The 15,983-nt window shown below is 47.5% G+C and overlaps 1 protein-coding gene across 1 annotated transcript; it reads right to left on the bottom strand.

Annotated features, from left to right (window-relative positions):
- Positions 1-2,636: 2,636 nt before the first annotated feature.
- Positions 2,637-13,480, bottom strand: LOC311116521 (uncharacterized protein). Its single transcript, XM_084191608.1, has 2 exons — positions 13,428-13,480; positions 2,637-5,041 (listed from the first exon to the last, which is right to left on the bottom strand). The coding sequence occupies exon 2, from the start codon at positions 3,244-3,246 to the stop codon at positions 2,827-2,829; it is 420 nt and encodes a 139-aa protein (XP_084047734.1). The 5' UTR covers positions 3,247-5,041; positions 13,428-13,480; the 3' UTR covers positions 2,637-2,826.
- Between the last annotated feature and the right edge of the window lie 2,503 nt (positions 13,481-15,983).

Genomic DNA, 15,983 nt, shown 5'->3' with positions numbered 1-15,983 from the left:
GTTCAAATAGATAAATAATAATATAAATAATTATAATAAAATATAGAAGATAAAATACTGATCCTAACTGTGAGACACAGTCGTCTGTTGAGCCTGTCAGACCAGACCAGACCGACGTTTCTGTATTTTATTTAAAATATTATCAAATTTTGTTTTTGTTTATTCAAATGTGGTAGCTACATGAAATAGCAGTTACAACTTTCAGACAGTCCTCTGTTCAGACAGTTCTCAGACTAGAGGTATCTATATATTCCTGTTGTTATACTTTTTTTTGTATATAATAACCTGATCTCAAATCAAATCAAATTTTATTTTTCACATACACATGTTTAGAAGATGTTATAGCGGGTGTAGCAAAATGTTTGTGCTTCTAGCTCTGACAGTCCAGTAATATCTAACAAGTAATATCTAACAATTTCACAACATATACCTAATACACACTAAACTAGTAAGGAATGGAATTTAAGAAAATATACAGTGAGGGAAAAATGTATTTGATCCCCTGCTGATTTTGTACGTTTGTCCACTGACAAAGACATGATCAGTCTATAATTGTAATGGTAGGTTTATTTGAACAGCGAGAGACAGAATAACAACAAAAAAATCCAGAAAAACGCATGTCAAAAATGTTATAACTTGTTTTGCATTTTATTGAGGGAAATAAGTATTTGACCCCCTCTCAATCAGAAAGATTTCTGGCTCCCAGGTGTCTTTTACACAGGTAACGAGCTGAGATTAGGAGCACACTCTTAAAGGGAGTGCTTCTAATCTCAGTTTGTTACCTGTATAAAAGACACCTGTCCACAGAAGAAATCAATCAATCAGATTCCAAACTCTCCACCAAGGCCAAGACCAAAGAGCTCTCCAAGGATGTCAGGGACAAGACTGTAGAACTACACAAGGCTGGAATGGGCTACAAGACCATCACCAAGCAGCTTGGTGAGAAAGTGACAACAGTTGGTGCGATTATTCGCAAATGGAAGAAACACAAAATAACTGTCAATCTCCCTCGGCCTGGGGCTCCATGCAAGATCTCACCTTGTGGCATTGCAATGATCATGAAAACGGTGAGGAATCAGCCCAGAACTACACGGGAGGATCTTGTCAATGATCTCAAGGCCATAGTCACCAAGAAAACAATTAGTAACACACTACGCGGTGAAGGACTGAAATCCTGCAGCGCCCGCAAGGTCCCCCTGCTCAAGAAAGCACATACACAGGCCCATCTGAAGTTTGCCAATGAACATCTGAATGATTCAGAGGAGAACTGGGTGAAAGTGTTGTCGTCAGATGAGACCAAAATCGAGCTCTTTGGCATCAACTCAACTCGCGGTGTTTGGAGGAGGAGGAATGCTGCCTATGACCCCAAGAACACCATCCCCACCGTCAAACATGGAGGTGGAAACATTATGCTTTGGGGGTGTTTTTCTGCTAAGGGGACAGGACAACTTCACTGCATCACAGGGACGATCCTCTGTAGCTCAGCTGGTAGAGCACGGCGCTTGTAACGCTAAGGTAGTGGGTTCGATCCCCGGGACCACCCATACACAAAAAATTAAATAATGTATGCACGCATGACTGTAAGTCGCTTTGGATAAAAGCGTCTGCTAAATGGCATTATATATATTATATACGATGGACGGGGCTATGTACCGTCAAATCTTGGGTGAAAACCTCCTTCCCTCAGCCAGGGCATTGAAAATGGGTCGTGGATGGGTATTCCAGCATTACAAAGACCCAAAACACACGGCCGAGGCAACAAAGGAGTGGCTCAAGAAGAAGCACATTAAGGTCCTGGAGTGGCCTAGCCAGTCTCCAGAAATTAATCCCATAGAAAATCTGTGGAGGGAGCTGAAGGTTCAAGTTGCTAAACGTCAGCCTAAAAACCTTAATGACTTGGAGAATATCTGCAAAGAGGAGTGGGACAAAATCCCTCCTGAGATGTAGCCAACTACAAGAAACGTCTGACCTCTGATTGCCAACAAGGGTTTTTGCCACCAAGTACTAAGTAATGTTTTGCAAAGGGGTCAAATACTTATTTCCCTCATTAAAATGCAAAACAATTTATAACATTTTTGACATGCATTTTTCTGGATTTTATTGTTGTTATTCTGTCTCTCACTGTTCAAATAAACCTACCATTAAAATGATAGACTGATCATGTCTTTGTCAGTGGGCAAACGTACAAAATCAGCAGGGGATCAAATACTTTTTTCCCCTCATTGTACATATATGGACAAGCAATGACAGAGCGGCATGGACTAAGATACAGTAGAATATTATGGAATATAATGAGATGATTAGTGCAATATATGTAAACGTAATTAAAGTGACTGTAAACATTATTCAAGTGACTAGTGTTCCATTTCTTAAAGTGGCCAGTGATTTCAATAGGCAGCAGCAGCCTCTAATGTGCTAGTGATGGCTATTTAATAGTCTGATGGCCTTGAGATAGAAGCTATTTTTCATTCTCTCTGTCCCAGCTTTGATGCACCTATACTGAGCTCGCCTTCTGGATGATAGCGGGATTAACACGCAGTTACTCGGGTGGTTGATGTCCTTGATTATCTTTTTGGCCTTCCTGTGACATCGGGTGCTGTATGTGTCTTGGAGGGCGGGTAGTTTGCCCCCGATAATGTGTTCGGCAGACCGCACCACCCTCTGGAGAGCCCTGCGTTTGCGGGCGGTGCAGTTGCCGTACCAGGCTGTGAAACAGCACGACAGGATGCTCTCAATTGTGCATCTGTAAAAGTTTTGTGAGGGTTTTAGGTGCCAAGCCGAATTTCTTCAGCCTCCTGAGGTTGAAGAGGCTCTGTTGAGCCTTCTTCACCACACTGTCTGCGTGGACCATTTGAGTTTGTCGGTGATGTGTACGCCAAGGAACTTGAAGCTTTCCACCTTCTCCACTGCAGTCCCGTCGATAGGGGGGTGCACCCTCTGCTGTTTCCTGAAGTCTGTTGTGTCGCCTGCAAACTTGATGATTGAGTTGGAGGCATGCATGGCCACCCAGTCATGGGTGAACAGAGAGTACAGGAGGGGGCTGAGCTCACACCCTTGTGGGGCCCTAGTGTTGAGGATCAGCGAAGTGGAGATGTTGTTTCCTACCTTCACCACCTGGGGGCGGCCCGTCAGGAATTCCAGGACCCAGTTGCACAGGGCGAGGTTCAGACCCAGGGCCTCGAATTTGATGATGAGCTTTGAGGGTACTATGGGGTTGAATGCTAAGCTAAAGTCAACGAACATCATTCTCTCTTAGGTATTCCTCTTGTCCAGATGGGATAGGGCAGTGCGCAGTGTGATGGCGATTGCATCGTCTGTGGATGTATTGGGGCGGTAAGCAAATTGAAGTGGGTCTAGGGTGACAGGTAAGGTAGAGGTGATTTGATCCTTGACTAGTCTCTCAAAGCACTTCATGATGACAGAGGTGAGTGCTACAGGGTGATAGTCATTTAGTTCAGTTACCTTTGCTTTCTTCGGTACAGGAACAATGGTGGCCACCTTGAAGCATGTGGGAACAGCAGACTGGGATAGGGAGAGATTGAATATGTCCATAAACACACCAGCCAGCTGGTCTCGTCACGTCGGCCATGGAGAAGGAGAGGCCACAGTCCTTGGTAGTGGGCCTCGTCAGTGGCACTGTGTTATCCTCAAAGCAGGCAAGGAAGGTGTTTAGCTTGTCTGGAAGCTAGAAGTCAGTGTTGGCGACGTGGCTGGTTTTCCTTTTGTAGTCCGTGATTGTCTGTAGACCCTGCCACATACGTCTCGTGTCTGAGCCGTTGAATTGCGACTCCACTTCGTCTCTATACTGATGTTTTGCCAGTTTAATTGCCTTGCGGAGTGAGTAGCTACACTGTTTGTATTCTGCCATATTCCCAGTCACCTTGCCACGGTTGAATGTGGTGGTTCGCACTTTCAGATTGGAGCGAATGCTGCCATCTATCCACGGTTTCTGGTTAGGGAAGGTTTTAATAGTCACAGTGGGCACAACATCACCTATACATTTCCTCATAAACTCAGTCACCGTTTCAGTGTATTCGTCTAAATTATTTTCGGAAGCCACCCGGAACATATCCTAGTCCACGTGATCAAAACAATCTTGAAGCGTGGATTTCGATTGGTCAGACCAGCGTTGAATAGTCCTTAGCACGGGTATTTCCTGTTTGAGTTTCTGCCTATAGGAAGGGAGGAGCAAAATAGAGTCGTGGTCAGATTTGCCGAAAGGAGGGCGGGGGAGGGCCTTATAACTATCCCGGAAGTTCGATTAGCAATGGTCAAGGATTTTGGCAGTGTGAGTACAACAGTCGATATGTTGATAGAACTTCGGCAGCCTAGTCCTCAAATTTGCTTTGTTAAATTCCCCGGCTACAATAAATGCAGCCTCAGAATATGTGGTTTCCAGTTTGCATAAAGTCCAGTGAAGTTCTTTGAGGGCTGTCGTGGTATCGGCTTGATGGGGGATATACACGGCCGTGACTATAAACAAAGAAAATTATCTTGGGAGATAATACGGTCAACATTTGATTGTGAGATATTCTAGGTCGGGTGAACAAAAGGACTCGAGTTCCTGTATGTTACTACAATTACACCATGAGTCGTTAATCATGAAACACACACCTCCGCCCTTCTTCTTCCCGGAGAGATATTTATTCCTGTCTGCGCGATGAACAGAGAACCCCTCTGGCTGGACCGATTTCGACAGAATATCCCAAGAGAGCCATGTTTCCGTGAAACAGAGTATGTTACAGGCCTTGATGTCTCTCTGGAAAGAAATCCTTGCCCGGAGTTCGTCAAGCTTGTTAACTAGAGACTGAACATTAGCGAGTAGGATACTTGGAAGCGGTGGGTGGTGTGCGCGCCTCCTAAGTCGAACCAGCAGGCCGCTCCGAGTGCCTCTCCTCCATGTTGATGTTTTGGGTCAGCCGCTGGAATCAGTTCAGTTGCCCTGGGGAGAGCAAACAAAGGATCTGCTTCGGGAAAGTCGTATTCCTGGTCGTAATGCTGGTGAGTTACCGCCGCTCTGATATCCAATAGTTTCCCCCGGCTGTATGAAATGATACAAAACCATTTCTGAGCTAATAATGTAAAAAATTATACATAAAATAACAAAATACTGCAACGTTTCCTAAGAGCTAGTCGCGAGGCCGCCAACTTGGTCGGCGCCAGGATTACAGCACCAGGTCCATAGAGATACTTGTTGAAATGAAGTACATGAAATACCAATCACATCTGTTCATCCTCTCAGATGAGACCAGAAGAGGCCGAGGTATTGTAGCTAATGGCCCTGCTGTTGCTAGGAGAGCAGCCAGAGTATCTACTGAGGGTGCGTCCCAAATGGCACCCTATTCCCTCTATAGTGCACTACTTTAGACCAGAGAATGGCACCCTATTCCCTATATAGTACACTACTCTTGTCAAAAGTAGTGAACTATAAAGTTAATATGGTGACATTTGGGACTCAGGGTGTATAGTGTGAGATAGTCTGCCCAATGACCCCAACCTGTTTATTAAATCATTAGTGTGTTTGAAAACCTGTCAGATTGCCCAACGACTCTCCAACCTGTTTATTAAATCATTAGTGTGTTTGAAAACCTCCTCTAAGGTCTCGCCTCTCTTGCACTCTTTGTGTTTTTTCCAACGTTTGTTTAACATTTGTGTTTGCCAAGAACAGCATGTTGGCTTCAACTCACTCTCTCTCTCTCTCTCTCTCTCTCTCTCTCTCTCTCTCTCTCTCTCTCTCTCTCTCTCTCTCTCTCTCTCTCTCTCTCTCTCTCTCTCTCTCTCTCTCTCTCTCTCTCTCTCTCTCTCTCTCTCTCTCTCTCTCTCTCTCTCTCTCTCTCTCTCTCTCTCTCTCTCTCTCCATTCTATATATTTTCTCCCTCTATCCCCATCGCTGTCTCCATGTTCTCTCTCTCCCTCTATTTCTCTCTCTCCACCTCTCTCCCCCCACATCTCTCTCTCTCTTGCTCTCTACCTTCTCTCTTGCTCTCTCTACCTTCTCTCTTGCTCTCTCTACCTTCTCTCTTGCTCTCTACCTTCTCTCTTGCTCTCTCTTCCTTCTCTCTTGCTCTCTACCTTCTCTCTTGCTCTCTCTACCTTCTCTCTCGCTCTCTACCTTCTCTCTTGCTCTCTCTTCCTTCCCACACTCTTCTCCATGTGTTGATCTGAGTTTGCCAAGAACAATAGCATTTGGTGTCAAGGCAACCACGAGCGCTGCTTTCTGCCATAATAATGTATTCTAAATGGGAGAGGGGGACTACAGTTTGGGCGTACGAGAGAAGGGGCAGAGGGACTGATGAGAGATAGAGGGAGAAGGAGAGAGAGGAGGGGGAAAGAGAGAAACCCGAGGGGTTGAGAGTTGGGAGTTGAGATAAAAGTGGATGGAGAGAAACAGAAAAGGGGGAGAGGGAGAAGGCAGAGAGGTAGAGAGAGAAAGCGAGAGAGGGAGAAGGCAGAGAGATAGAGAGAGAGAGGGAGAGAGGGAGAAGGCAGATAGTTATAGAGAGACAGGGAGAGGGAGAAGGCAGAGAGATAGAGAGAGACAGGGAGAGAGGGAGAAGGCAGAGAGATAGAGAGAGAGGGAGAGAGGGAGAAGGCAGATAGTTATAGAGAGACAGGGAGAGAGGGAGAACACATCGACCGACGAGGGAGTCATGTTACAAAAAGATGCATGTTGCTCCAAACAATCAGACTCCACCCACACGCATGTAGATCTACGATCATTAAGTGGAAACCTTTAATTAAACCTTTAGCGACCTTTATTACCAACTCAATCCTGCTAAAATGGATTAAAGTCGAAATACGTTGTAATCAGGCAAAGCAAATTCCCACAAACAAAGGGATATTAGGCTTATAATAGGGTGTAGCTTGATGTGTTTGTGTGTGAGTGCGTGTCTGTCTGTCTGTGTATGTCAGGTCCTCCCTGCCACCTCCCCCGGCTCTGTTAAATACCACCATGCCACTTTCGATCAGGTCTTGAATTCAGAAAAGGTCTGTGTGTGTTGCAGGTTCTGTTAAAACCCTCTAAGGTCGATGTCCGCGCCCCCGTATCATAAAAAAACATCCCCATAAACATCCGCCAATGTATAGAGATATCTTTTTTTATTTATTTTTTTTACATTGGATGCATCTCAATATACCACATCCGCCTATGTAACACTTCCACATCTGCGGTGGAAGGTTGTCAGACCATGAGACATCCCGGAAAAAATTGGTCCTGCTCACAAAATCGTCCGTAGCGTACGAACGGTTTGGCCTACGAATCCGTCTGTGGAAAGATGAGACTCACGGTGTTCTCCGTGTTGATCTACGACCCCCACAAAGTGTCTTGGGACTCGTCTGAAGTCGGTACCGGCGATCTGCCAACTTCTGTCTGCAGCGTTCCGAATAGTTTGGGCTAATATGTGTAAAGGTGAGACACTCACGAACACGTCGGTTGTTTTGCTCTAGGACGCCCCCAGGCCTCTGAAGTAACAGTATCAGAAGGTCCCCCGGTAACAGTCAAAGAAATTCATGGTAGTATATATGGAGACTGTTTAGTGAGAAAAAGAAGGGGTTCAATGCATGTAAAAAATTTAAATAAAAAAAGTTTCCTGATCTTTCTTATATCTCTCAGATATAGGACAGACACTTCAGAACAAAGTTCCTTTAGATTTTTTTTTGGGGGGGGACTCCATATAGTGAATCTTTTCAATGTGTTTCTATAGGCTAATATTAGTAAGCCCAAGTAAAAAAAAGTATATTGTTTGTTTTTGTATATATATATATTTTTTTTTTTGGGGAGACTTTAAGGGGTCTTAAAATTACAAATCAAATAGCAAAATACTCATTGGTATGACCTTCTTAAAACAATTCCATATAGCTTATTAATCCCCCCGTCCCCCGGCTTGGACAGGGATTAGACTCTTATGGGTTAAATAACACCATGCCACTTTCAATCGGTTGCTAGCTCAGAAAAGGTCAGCTACCTGTCAGTATGTGGCATGGTGGTTTTTACAAAGGGGTGGAGGAGGGTGAGGGTTTCCCAAGCTTGTCACCCTCCCCCTTATTACAGTTTTTCTCGATTGCTAAGACACATTTCTTGAAAGCTGCTCTCCTTTTCTCTTAACTGTGAACACAAAACCCAATTTTCAAGCTACATTCACAAAACCTCAGACTCTTCTTGCAAAACCAAACTTTCACCTCAAAACAGTTCAATCTGTGCTCAAAACTGAACTATGTTGTCAAATCGTGCCCCGAGTCAATCAAAATAAAAAACACTGCTGAACAGTCACTAATCACTACGTAGAAAAATAGAAAACACAATGCTCAGGACATGAAGCTGGAGAAATAAATGTTTATTGTTCACTGTGGGCTAAATGCATGTTGCAAAACAAAAAAAACCTGTGCATTTAGCACTTGTACAAAAAGACAAAACAGAAATCTTGTGCATTTACATGTAGCACTTGTAAAAACAAACAGAAATCTTATGCGTTTGCCACTTGTGTACAGTAAGCCCATGTAAAAATAAAGTACAAAAATATACTGTGATGTCACGAGAGGCTGTGTCCTGGAGGGACGTTACATCCCCCTGAGATGGCTGCAAACCCAGACAGCTATGGCTCCATCTGCTGGTATGGTCGGGAACTCCACCCCTCTATGGCCAATCTTCCCACGCAGCTGAAACAAATCAGGAGCTGATGAGCTGAAGGTTTTGGAAGGGAAGAGACACACTGAGAGGGTGTGTGGGGGGTGAAGAAACACAGTCTCCAACCTGGGCTCTCTGGAGGACAAGAGTGCTGCACGTCCACTTCCATGAGGAATATAAGGATTTGGAGATACTTACCTTTGGGAAATACTCACCTTTGGATATATTCGCCTGTGGAAATACGTGAGAGACATTTGGAAGGACTTTTGCTGGGTTGGCCACTAGCTGCAACGTGGACTACAGTAAGGCTGGGGAAAAGTTATCTGAGCGAGTGAGAATTATGATTTTGGATGTGGAAGAGACATCCCTGAACTGTTAACCCTTAAAGAGCCACAAGAGAACAGAATGTTGTTATATTTTCGTTAATTTCCCAAGACCTATAATAAAATCCTTGTTTTGTTTGAACCTTGTCTCCTTGCACTACTTGAGCAATCCCGCTGAAAGCTGTGTAGCCTCTCGTGATGTCACAGATGGTGGAGAACACGGGCAGCTCAAGCGTTAATAGTGCATGTCAGAGGAGGATACCGAAGGTTTGATCACCCAGTTTTCCAAGTTGGCCGTAGGCTCCCCGCCGACTGAAATGGAGGACATATTGAAAGCCCTTGTTGCTGGCCAGCAAGCCCAGATGCAAGCAAACGTGGCTCTCTTGGAGGAGCAAAAGAAAGCCAACCTTCTGAAGGCAGAGGAATTGCAGTTGCAGAGACAGAGGGTTGTCCAAAATACCCGCCCAATAAAGGCAAGTGACTTTATATCTAAGATGGGAGCTACCGATGACATTGAGGCATACCTGCATGCATTTGAGGCCACGGCCACTAGGGAAGCCTGGCCCAAGCAACAGTGGGTTGGTCTGTTAGCCCCCTTCCTAACCGGGGAATCGCTGAATGCTGTCCGGGACCTGGGCCCTGACCAGGTTACTGACTATGATGCCCTGAAGTCTGAGATCCTCAGCAGATATGGACTCACAAAGTTTGGTATGGCCCAGCGCTTTCACAGCTGGACCTTCCAACCAGACCAGCCTCCTCGGGCGCAGATGCATGAACTTGTCCGAATCGCAAGGAAATGGCTGGATCCGCAGAGGAATACAGCAGCGGCGGTGGTGGAGGCCGTTGTGGTGGATCGTTACCTACGCGCCCTGCCTTATGAGGCAAAACGGTTCATCAGTCAACAGGCCTTGACCACGGCTGATCTGACCGTGGAAGCTGTGGAAAAGTACCAGGCCACAGCGGAGATGCTGAATGCTTCCCGAAAAGACCCCAGGAGTGCGCCCCCACCACAAATGGGAAGAACCCGTCCAAAGGACCCCAAGGTCTCGAACCCAGCCACGTCAGGACTTATCCCGGCTCCAGGGGGAGCCAGAAACCCGGCGGGTCCAAGAAGAGTACACCAGGAGGGGGAAACTCGACAGTGTTACCGGTGTGGGGAGATGGGACATATCTCCTGGCAGTGTGGGAAACCAGCCGATGAACCTATGCCCACTGCGGAGTCCTCCAGCTCAGCACCCACACACCGTTTTGCCTCGCTCTTGGGAGTCGTAGATGGCGGCCCAGATCGACCCCCCACCTGCCCGGTAACTGTGAATCACCATGATGTGGAGGCCTTACTAGATTCTGGTAGCCGGGCCACCCTGGTGCGTAAGGATTTGGTGGGCCCAACGTGTCTGACCCCGGGGAAAGTCCTCCCAGTTTCCTGTGTCCATGGAGACACCAGAGAATACCCCATTACTGAACTTACAATGACCAGCACACGGGGAACCATACACACGACGGCGGGGGTGGTTGATTCCCTCCCCGTCCCTGTCCTAATTGGACGAGACTGCCCAGCCTTTTACCCACTCTGGAGAGAGTCTCAGGAGAGGATAACCCGAGTACCTCGGAAACGGAGAGGCAAGACTCATCCTGGGAAGGCTCCGGTGCAATCCTCCGAATTACTCACTCCCGCCCGGGCTCTGATAGGGATGGCAGGTGCCCAGACCGACACAGAGACTGGTCCGGATACGGGAGAAGAGAACGCAGCCCAGGAAAGTGCTCCGTTCTCCAGTGAAGAAGACGTCCCAGGCACCCAAGAGCTTCCCCCTCTCACAGGCCAGTATGGTACGGCTCAATTACAAGATCCTACTCTTGCAAATGCCTTAAGAAATGTGCAGGTATTAGAAGGTGTAGTGTTAGGTGATAAGACAAACCCTACTTACCCCCATTTCGCAGTAAACCGGGGGTTAGTATATCAGATAGTCAAGAAAAATGATGAAGTGCATGAACAGCTCCTCGTGCCACAGCCCTATCGGGCCACAGTACTCAACCTAGCACACACACACCCGCTTGGGGCCCACTTGGGGGTAGAGAAGACTAAGGAAAGAATCATGCAACGTTTCTTTTGGCCAGGAGTACACAAAGAGATAGAGAACTACTGCCGTAGTTGCCCTGAGTGTCAGCAGGTTGCGCCAAAGCCCACATATAGAAACCCGCTCATTCCCTTGCCCATTATCGAAACTCCTTTTGAGAGGATTGGATTAGACATAGTCGGGCCCTTACCGAAAAGTTCCAGGGGACATCAATACATTCTGGTCATTCTGGACTATGCATCCCGGTACCCGGAGGCCATTCCGCTGAGGAAGGCTACATCCAGACAAATCGCCAAGGAGCTGTTCCGTCTCTCAACTAGTCTGGGAATCCCAAAAGAGATATTGACGGACCAAGGGACTCCATTCATGTCCAGGGTGATGAAAGAACTCTGTGCTTTACTGAAAATCAAACAGCTGAGAACCTCGGTCTACCACCCCCAGACAGATGGCCTAGTCGAACGTTTTAACAAAACACTAAAATCCATGCTGCGGAAAGCGGTAGGGGAAGATGGGCGCAACTGGGATCAGCTGTTACCATACCTATTATTTGCGGTGAGAGAGGTACCTCAGTCTTCTACTGGTTTTTCACCCTTTGAGCTCTTGCTTTCCTACAGACCCAGAGGACTGCTCGACATCGCCAAGGAGGCCTGGGAGGAGCAGCCATGCCAACAGCGGACACTGATCGACCATGTCGGGGCTATGAGGGAGAGAATGAAGGCCATCTATCCCATGATGCGGGAACACCTGGAGGCCAGTCAGCGGCAACAGCAAGCCTCCTACAACAGATCTGCTCAACCCAGGTAGTTTAAGCCGGGGGACAGAGTGCTGGTCCTGGTGCCAACCGTTGAGTGTAAATTCCTGGCAACCTGGCAAGGACCATATGAGGTCATTGAACGCATGGGAGAAGTAAACTACAAGGTGAGGCAACCAGATAAAAGAAAAACTGAGCAGATTTATCATGTTAACCTTTTAAAGAAGTGGCACGCCAGAGAGGCGATGTTCAGCTGTCTACCCCCCACAGAGACCAAGGAACCGGCGCGAGAAGAGGTTCAGCTGGGTCCAAATCTGTCCCCACATCAACGACAGATGGCCCTGGAACTCGTGGAGCAGAACCAGGATGTCTTCTCCTCCCTTCCCGGTCACACAGAGGTGGTCCAACATGAGATCCGCACCATGCCTGGCCGAACGGTAAACCAGCGCCCGTACCGCGTGCCAGAGGCTCGTAAAGTGGTTATACAGAAGGAGGTAAGGAAGATGCTGGAGTTGGGAGTAATCGAAGAGTCCCACAGTGCCTGGGCAAGTCCCATCGTACTAGTTCCCAAGCCAGACGGTTCAGTACGATTTTGTAATGACTATCGAAAGTTGAATGAAGTGTCTGAATTTGATGCATACCCAATGCCTCGTGTCGATGATTTAATAGACTCCTTGGGGCATGCTCGTTTCCTAACCACTCTTGATCTCACAAAAGGCTACTGGCAGGTGCCCCTGACCCCGGCGTCCAAGGAGAAGACAGCCTTTGCCACCCCGGAGGGGCTCTACCAGTATACCCGACTTCCGTTTGGTCTCCACGGGGCACCTGCCACGTTCCAACGCCTGATGGATCGAGTCCTTGCGCCCCACAAGAGGTACGCAGCGGCTTATTTGGATGATGTTGTTATACAAAGTCCGGATTGGGCCAGCCACATACCCCGGGTAAAAGCGGTGCTGGATTCGCTCAGGGAAGCAGGGCTCACGGCAAACCCGAAGAAGTGCAAGCTGGCCTTCAGTGAGACAAACTACCTGGGGTACACCATTGGGCGGGGGTTGGTCAAACCACAGGAAGCCAAACTGCGGGCCATACAGGACTGGCCGCAGCCCATCACCAAGAAGCAAGTAAGGTCATTTTTGGGCCTCGCTGGCTACTATAGACGCTTTATTGAAGATTTTGCTACCATAGCTGCACCGTTGACGGAGCTGACGACCAAACGCCACTCACGAATGGTGAAGTGGAACCCTGCGGCGGAGGCGGCTTTCCTCAACCTGAAGCGAGCACTCTGCTCCAGTCCGATCCTGGTGGCACCAGACTTCAAGAAGGAATTCATTGTCCAAGCGGATGCTTCGGAGGTGGGTCTGGGTGCTGTCCTCACCCAGGCACATGACGGTGAAGAACATCCCATTCTCTACCTAAGCAGAAAGTTACTTCCAAGAGAGAAGAACTATTCAACGGTGGAGAAAGAATGTCTGGCTTTTATTATCCGAGGCCTCCAGTACAATTACAGTTACACTTCACGTCAATATGACTCAAACCAATTGACCGCCGTTCTTTACTCTGCACGTAGCTTCATTCTATAGCTACAGGACTCCTGATATCTCCAGGAGTGATAATATGTTGACTAGTACGTCTTTTTGCTAGCTAAGGCCATCTACCTTAAGTGCTGCCTGTCTTCCCAGTGGCCTACTTGGTGTGTGAGCTGACTGCTCAAACAAAGACGGTTCTGCCGAGTTGTTCTGCGGAGTTGTCCTGTGGAGTTGTCCTGCGGAGTTGTCCTGCGGAGTTGTTCTGCGGAGTTGTCCTGCGGAGTTGTCCTGCGGAGTTGTTCTGCGGAGTTGTTCTGCGGAGTTGTTCTGCGGAGTTGTTGGAGGAAGGAAAGAGAGGCTTATTAAAAGACAATCTCATTTAGCTCTTTGGTAGCTTTGGCAACTACTACCTGCTGTGGACACCTGCTCGTCAAACATGTCATTCCAAAATCATGGGCATTAAAATGGAGTTGGTCCCCCCTTTGCTGCTATAACAGCCTCCACTCTTCTGGGAAGGCTTTCCACTAGATGTTGGAACATTGCTGCAGGAACTTGCTTCAATTCAGCCACAAGAGCATTAGTGAGGTTGGGCCCTGATTAGGCCTGGCTTGCAGTCGGTGTTCCAATTCATCCCAAAGGTGTTCGATGGGGTTGAGGTCAGGGCTCTGTGCAGGCCAGTCAAGTTTTTCCACACCGATCTTGACAAACCATTTATGTTTGGACCTCGCTCTGTGCACGGAGGCGTTGTCATGTTGAAACAGGAAAGGACTTTCCCCAAACTTTTTCCCCAAAGTTAGAAGGATAGAATCGTCTAGAATGTCGTTGTATGCTGTAGCATTAAGATTTCCCTTCACTGGAACTAAGGGGTCTAGCCCAAACCATGAAAAACACCCCCAGACCATTATTCCTCCTCCACCAAACTTTACAGTTGGCACTATGCATTTGGGCAGACCCAGATTTGTCCGTCGGACTGCCAGATGGTGAAGCGTGATTCATCACTCCGGAGAATGCGTTTCCACTGCTACAGAGTCCAATAGCAGCAAACTTTACATCACTCTGCCGACGCTTGGCATTGCGCATGATGATCTTAAGCTTGTGTGCAGCTGCTCGGCCATGGAAACCCATTTCATGAAGCTCCCGACGAACAGTTCTTGTGCTGACGTTGCTTCCAGAGGCAGTTTGGAACTCGGTAGTGAGTGTTGCGACCGAGGACAGACGATTTTTATGCACTACACGCTTCAGCGAGCTTGTGTATCCTACCACTTTGCGGCTGAGCCGTTGTTGCTCCTAGATGTTTCCACTTCACAATAACAGCACTTACAGTTGACCGGGGCAGCTCTAGCAGGGCAGAAATTTGACTAACTGACTTGTTGGAAAGTTGGCATCCTATGACGGTGGCACGTTGAAAGTCACTGAGCTCTTCAGTAAGGCCATTCTACTGCCAATGTTTGGCTATGGAGATTGCATGGCTGTGCGCTTAATTTTTTACACCTGTCAGCAACCGGTGTGGCTGAAATAATTTGAAGGGGTGTCCATGTACTTTTATATATATACTATATAGTGAATGTGTGTGTTTTCTCTAGCTGTTGGCTCCTCCCCCTGTAGGCTTTACAGACGCTCCCCACCCCTTGGCTGCAACCCTTCTAATTTAGTGTACCCTGCGCGCACAACCCAATTCCTGGTCTCTGGCAGCGTTTGGAACTGCTGATCTGCGGTCAAGAACGCCGAGTTCATCTCAGCCTATGCTGCCCTTCAGTCCCTTGACTTTTTGGCCCTGACGGAGACACGCATCAGCCGAGAGAACACTGCTACTCCAGCTGCTCTTTTGTCATCTGAGTATGTTTTCTCTAATAGTCCGAGAGCATCTGGTCATCGCGGTGGTGGCACAGGGCTACAAATCTTTCCTAAGTGGAGACTCCCTCTCTCACCTGTCCATTTCCTCATTTGAATTCCATGCTGTCACTGTCACTTGTACACTCAAGCATAACATTGTTGTCATTTATCGCCCGCCAGGTGCCCTTGGAGAGTTCCTCAATGAGCTTGACACCTTGATAAGCTCATTTCCTGACGATGGCTCACCGCTGTTCGTACTTGGCGACTTCAACCTCCTGACGTCTGCCTTCAATTAATTCTCCTTCCAACTCTTTCTTTCCCCTCCTTGCCTCTTTTGACCTCACCCTTTCCCAGTTCCCTTCCTCTCACAAGGCAGGCCTTGACTTCATCTTTACTAGAGGTTGTTCTACTTCTAATCACAGGCAATACGCCTATATTATGCAGGTGTACAAGGCAAGGACCTTGAAACAAAAGAGGCATTTACGTTCATTCCAAACAGTAGCTCATTCAGCTGGATATATATTATTTTTCTGGACAAAATGCAGTTGATCTTTCCTTCCGTCCGGCTCGTCCTTCCCCTCCTGCTCTGTGGCTGAGTGACTCATTGTGAGCTTACAGAACCGGGCTGTGGGCCACTGAGCGAATATGGAAGAAAACAAAACTTCCGAAGGATCTATCATCCTTTCACTCCCTCCACTCTACCTTCAATTCCACTGTATCCGCTTTCTATCACTCTAAATTCTAAGCTTCTGCCTCTAACCCTAGGAAACTATTTTCCACCTTCTCCTCTCTCCTTAATCCTCCACCTCCTTCTTCCTCCCTCTCTGCGGATGACTTTGTCAACCACTTTGA

The sequence above is a fragment of the Coregonus lavaretus genome (genome assembly GCF_964263955.1).
Source record: "Coregonus lavaretus genome assembly, contig: HAP1_SCAFFOLD_2172, whole genome shotgun sequence".
Lineage (NCBI taxonomy): Eukaryota > Metazoa > Chordata > Actinopteri > Salmoniformes > Salmonidae > Coregonus > Coregonus lavaretus.
This window is presented reverse-complemented; position numbering and strand designations above follow the sequence as displayed.

Excerpts from the sequence above, each read along its gene's own strand:
- LOC311116521 (XM_084191608.1), bottom strand. The coding sequence starts at position 3,246 with ATGATGTTCGTTGACTTTAGCTTAGCATTCAACCCCATAGTACCCTCA.